The sequence below is a fragment of the Lactuca serriola genome, chromosome 9 (genome assembly GCF_051521515.1).
Source record: "Lactuca serriola cultivar US96UC23 chromosome 9, Lser_US96UC23_V15, whole genome shotgun sequence".
Taxonomy (NCBI): domain Eukaryota; kingdom Viridiplantae; phylum Streptophyta; class Magnoliopsida; order Asterales; family Asteraceae; genus Lactuca; species Lactuca serriola.
The window spans coordinates 40,456,277-40,461,989 of NC_136416.1; the positions used below are offsets into that span (position 1 = coordinate 40,456,277).

The 5,713-nt window shown below is 41.6% G+C and overlaps 1 protein-coding gene across 1 annotated transcript; it reads right to left on the reverse strand.

The window, feature by feature from the left end:
- Positions 1-286: 286 nt before the first annotated feature.
- Positions 287-892, reverse strand: LOC145075582 (uncharacterized). Its single transcript, XM_079021777.1, has one exon. The coding sequence runs from the start codon at positions 890-892 to the stop codon at positions 287-289; it is 606 nt and encodes a 201-aa protein (XP_078877903.1).
- Between the last annotated feature and the right edge of the window lie 4,821 nt (positions 893-5,713).

Here is a 5,713-nt window from a genome sequence, read left to right on the forward strand (position 1 = left end):
GTTTGTGTAAGATCAAAGGCTATGGTCACGTGTTTTTGATCACCCTCTCCTAAAAATGCATATTTTAAGTTCTCTGGAAAAGTTTCCAGCTCTAAATTTGAGTTTTGAACACTGAACACGTCGAGTCCTGAAACCAAATTCGTCGAGTTGTGCCCAATTTTCCCGTCTGATCATGACTTTTCATCCAAACTCATCGAGTTTATCTCTTCAACTCGCTGAGTTGAATTTTCAGAACTTCTTATTAATTCTTCGTATTCACTTTCTTCGAGTAATCTTCCTATCTCTTTTAGGTCTCTTTCAACATCAAAGTCATCTTTAAAGGTAACGGTGGATCGTTTGACTTGTCTTCTTTCCATTCTTCCATTAATTCTTCCAAAATGTCCACCGAGAAGGTCGTGTCATCACTAAACTTAGAATGCTTCATGGCTCGATCAACTCCAAAAGTAACTGAATCTTCTCCCACCCGAAGGGTAAGTTTGGATTCTCTTATGTCCACTATGGCGCTTGTGGTGTTTAAGAAAGGTTTTCCAAGAATGATCGACACTTGATGGTCTTCTTCTATATCTAGCACTATGAAATCCGTAGGAAATACAAACTTATCAACTTTCACCAATAGGTCCTCACATATCCCCCTTGGAAATGTCACTGTCTTGTTTACTAGATGAATTTCCATTCGAATCGGTCTCGGCTCCGGAAGGTTCAACTTCTTAAAAAATGAATATGGCATAAGGTTCACAGTTGTCCCCAAATCAGCCAATGCATAACTAGTAGCTAAATTCCCGAATTGGCATGGCAAAGTTAAACTACCTGGGTCACCCATCTTTTTTGGCAATTTGTTCAACATTGCGGCTGAACAATTCTCATTAAGGACCACTTTAGATGCCCCCTCCATATTTTTCCTATTTGTGAGAAGGTCCTTCAAGAACTTGGCATACTTAGGCATTTGTGCAACCACCTCGATGAAAGGATTGTTAATTTAAAGGGCTTTGATGTACTCCAGGAACTTTTGATAGTCTTCATTCTGCTTATCTTGTCTATCTCTGCTTGGAAATGGAAATGGAGGTTGATACGGTTCAATTGGAGGTTTATTTTTCTTTTCAGTCGCAGAACTCATCGATTTCTTCTTTGGAACTCGTGGAGTTTGGTCGACTGTTTGCAAATTCAGGTTTTCTTTCTCTTTTTCTAGCACCTCCTTAGAATCTTCATTCGGGATTGGGGTCAGAGGAGTGACTACTTTTTCGCTCCTAGTCGTCACAATAATTATGTGTGCACTTCTCGAATTTTTCTCGGTATCGCTAAGAAGTTCGCCTGGTGTCTGCTCATTGACTTGCTTTGCAGGCTGCCCTAGTTGTTTTTCAATGTTGAGGATAGAGGATTGCTGATTTCTCATTAACGCTTGTTGCTCTTTCATTATTGCCTATTATTCTCGTATCTCCGCATCGGTTTCATTGTGTCTTTTCTCGGATGCAGTTACAAATCGTGAGAGCATGTCTTCAAAGTCCATTTTCTTCTCTTGCACCGGCTCCTCCTTTTGATAGAAACCTCTTCTCTTTTGCCTATATTTCTCCTCCTTTGCCTTCTTGTACTCATCGTATGGTAGCCACTTGTAACACTCGTGTTTCTAGCCTAGGCATTTATCTTGAGTTAATAGTCTAGGTTAACCTTTGTAACTCATTTTGAAGAAATGAAAAGGAATTATGTGAATATTATGTGAATTATGTGTTTTATGCTTAATTATTACGCTTAATTAATTAAGAATAAAAATAAGCGTCAAAATTAAAGTGTCCGATAAGCCTGATATCTTTACATAAAGTTGTAGTGGTCGAAACAAGGATTTCGGGGATATAAAGAATACCAAAATCCGAGTTATAACGAAGAATTTATGACATGTCGAAGTTTCGCGACAAAACCGGCACGGTGCTGAATGTCGTAAAAAGTGAGTCATGCGAAGCCACGTGTCCTCTTCTGATTCGACCGAGGAGGAGGCCCAATCCGAAGCAGCCAGCTCCCCAGCCGAAGCTTCGCCCTGCTGTCGCGTGTGTCCGAGCCTCGCATAGCCTAACTCCGAGCCTCGCAGGTGCACCAGTAAGCCGCAGTCCACTTAGAAGCCGCCAGCGAGCCCTCGCATGTGCGAGCCATGTGCGAGCCAAGCGAGCCTTCTCAGCCGTCGGATTAGAAGACTCCTGACCGTCCGATCAGAAGCTTCCCCCTATAAATAGAAGGCTGCGAGCCTTCTCGGATATTTTTAAGAAATTGCCACTTTTAACCCCTAAACCCATATTTTCTTCATCTTAACATCCCGCAAAGCCCCGATATCGATTGTAAAGCCCGGAATACCCCATGAAGTGCCCGAGAAGCCCGGAAAATTTATCTTTTCGGTTTCGAAGCCTGACTTTTACAAAGCCCGGTTTCTCAATAAAACTCCCGGTTTTATTAGAAACGATCGTTTTAGGAAACGAATTGTTGCCCGATTATCATCAAATCAAGTGAGTGTATAGTCACTTTCATTTTACACATAGATATGAAGTATTTACCTTATAATACGTGCTATGTGTAAATATATTAATTATTTATTTGAGGTAATTGTTGTGTTGATGTTTTATACAAGTTTTAAACTGTATAAGTATTTTTATCTACAAATATGTTGGGTAGAACATGGGTAGATTGTGATGTGTGATAAAATAAAATTGATGAGAGGCCTCAATGTGTTTTGAGATCCAGTCATCTAGCGGAGTTTGGATGACGACCACGGACTTTCTAGACAGTCCAGTGGGAAACATTAGCAGGTCTGCAACCTGCAGGTGTTAATGAACTAAGAGTGTTCATTCGATGTACTCCATCCCCCTCATGGTTGCCTTTAGGACATGTATGGCTGAGGAACCCCCTTAGCAGTAGTGTCCATCCCGATGATATTCTTTAGGCTAAGTCCCTTGTGATAAGTGTTTAGGGACATAAAGTGAGGATAACGGGAACGTGTAATCAGGGTTATTGTTGATTGATGAACTTAGTAAGTTTATTATTATTGTGGGTTGAAAACCCTATATGCTCACCAGGCTCCCAAGCCTGACCCACTCAGCTTTTTAAGTTACAGGTAGTGGACCCCGAGCATAGTCGGAGGACAACGAGAGATTTTTGGATTATAGGCCAGTAGTTGTAAATAACTATTGAAAGGCTTATAATGTCTTGTTTATGCTTTTGATCTGTATCGGAACATGACATCCCGAGGTTTTGATATATATATGGAAAACATATACCTTCTTAATGAAGGGTTTTGATAAACTTTTATCATATTTTGTTTGGGGACCAATTCCGCAACATCTTTTAAAAAGATTTCTCTGATTTTATTTTAAAAAGCATAAATTAAATCGGTCTTTTCTGGCCGAGAAATTAGGGGATGTCACAGTTGGTATCAGAGCATTAGTTTAAGCGAACTAAGAAATTGTAGAATTTCTAGACTTGAACTTAGAATGCTAAGTGATGATTGTGAGATGAGTGTCTACCATATTTTAGACACGAGCACTAGTTTATTTTAGGGAAGATGCCTAAAATGCCCTTATGTGCTAAATGCTATGTGTTTGCCATGTGTGCCATTATTTGTTCGGATCTATGGTCTGTTACCGACCGGATCTGGAAACCTTATGTGTGTAGGATTCTAAGCGTATGATTACAAGATTAGAACTAACATGTAAACGTTTCGGAGTGATAAGGGAAGTGAAATGTCTAACAAGGATAAAGACCTAAATTCGCCTTATTCGTTATATAGATTGTAATGGCCATACCTCGTAGTGGAGCTGCAAATGCAAAAGGAAACAGGGATCAACAGCCTCAACCTCAAGTAGTTGAGCAAGTACCTGTTGTAGGAGCTGCACCTGAGCCAATGACGATGACAGGGGTACAAGCAATGGTGCAAATGATGTTAGATCGCCAAATGGAGGAGACAAGGCGATTACTACAACAACATAGGGAAGAGACTACGATGTCTGTTGAACAGCCCGTATTGAATGAAGGGCAATCAGTAGGAGGGAACTATAGTGGGACTCTTGGTCAAGCCAACCCACCGATAGTTAGACAAAACAACCAGGATGGAGGAGTTGATGGACGCAGATGCAAATACAAAGATTTCATGGCATCTAAACCGCCGTGTCTATCTGGAAGTCCGACACCGATGGAAGTCATGAATTGGATCTCCGAAATGGAGACGATGTTTGAAAGTTGCGAGTGCAGCAACAAACAAAAGACCGCACTTGCGATTCCTCTGTTAAAGTCTGGTGTGTTGAGCTGGTGGAAGTTACTAACTGATTCAATGCCCAAGGGTGAAGCTAGTAAGATGTCTTGGGAAGAATTTGTGGTACAACTGACATTGCAGTACTGCTCTACGCAGGATCTTCTGGAAATCAACAATGAGTTTCAGAATTTAAAGAAAGGAAAGATGAGCGTTACTGAATACGCTGCTAGTTTTATGGAAAAGATGAAGCTAGTTCCTCATCTAGTTCCAACTGAACTCTCTAAGGTCAACAAGTTTGCCCTCGGGTTACCAGCGGACTTTGGTGCGATGGTTAAGCAAGCAACCACTTTGAAAGCCGCCATCTGGGCTGCTAAGAATGTCGAGGTTCAGATCAAAGAGAAGGGTTTGGAGAGGGCAGAAGTTGGTGAAAAGAGAAAATTTGAAGGAACTTCGGGTTCCAACAAGAAAAGCAAATTTTCTAAGTCCAAGAAGTTTGGAGGAGGAGGAGGTGAAGTGAAATGGTGTGAGAAGTGCAAGAGAAAGCACTCTGGGAGATGTAGTGAGGAGGTGACTTGCTTCAAATGTGGAAAGACTGGGCATTATGCCAACGTGTGTCCGTCCGACAAGAGGGTATGTTTTGAGTGCCATGAAGTAGGGCATGTTCTTAAAGACTGTCCAAAGAGGAAGGATGCCGCAAAGCCCAATCTACCACCAAAGGCGAAGGCGAGAGCCTTTCAGATGACACTTGAAGATGCAAAAGAAGAAGTCGATGTCGCTTCAGGTACCTTTCTCGTAAACGAATTGCCTGCCCAAATTTTGTTTGATTCTGGAGCCAATTACTCCTTTATATCGCATGAATTTGGTAGAAAGCTAGCTTTGCCTGTAGATAGGCTAGTTAATGCCTTATTAGTCGAGATAGCTAGTGGCAAGTTTGTACCTGTTAGCCATCGTATGAAAAACATCCTTATTGACTTGGATGGGAATAAGTTCCAAGAGGAATTATTGCCTATCGAGTTAAATGGATTCGACATAGTTTTAGGAATGGATTGGCTTAGCGCCAATGATGCAGAAATACTATGTAGAAAGAAGATAGTTAAAGTAAACCCGCCAGGGCCAGAGTCGTTTATGGTGTATGGAGACAAACGTAGAGTAAACTCTGGAATCATTTCCCTAATGAAAGCCAGAAAGTGTTTGGCCAAGGGATGTACATCATATCTAGCGTTCGTGATCGATGCCAAGATGGAAAAGAAGGAGGTGCAGAATATTCCGGTGGTGTGTGATTATCCAGAAGTCTTTCCCGAAGATCTTCCCGGATTGCCCCCTGATCGACAAGTAGAATTTCGTATCGACTTGTTACCAGGAACGACGACGATAGCGAAAGCACCTTATCGATTAGCGCCAACCGAAATGAAAGAACTTATGACACAACTTCAGGAGTTATTGGACAAAGGTTTCATTCGACCTAGTTCATCGCCCTGAGGAGCCCCT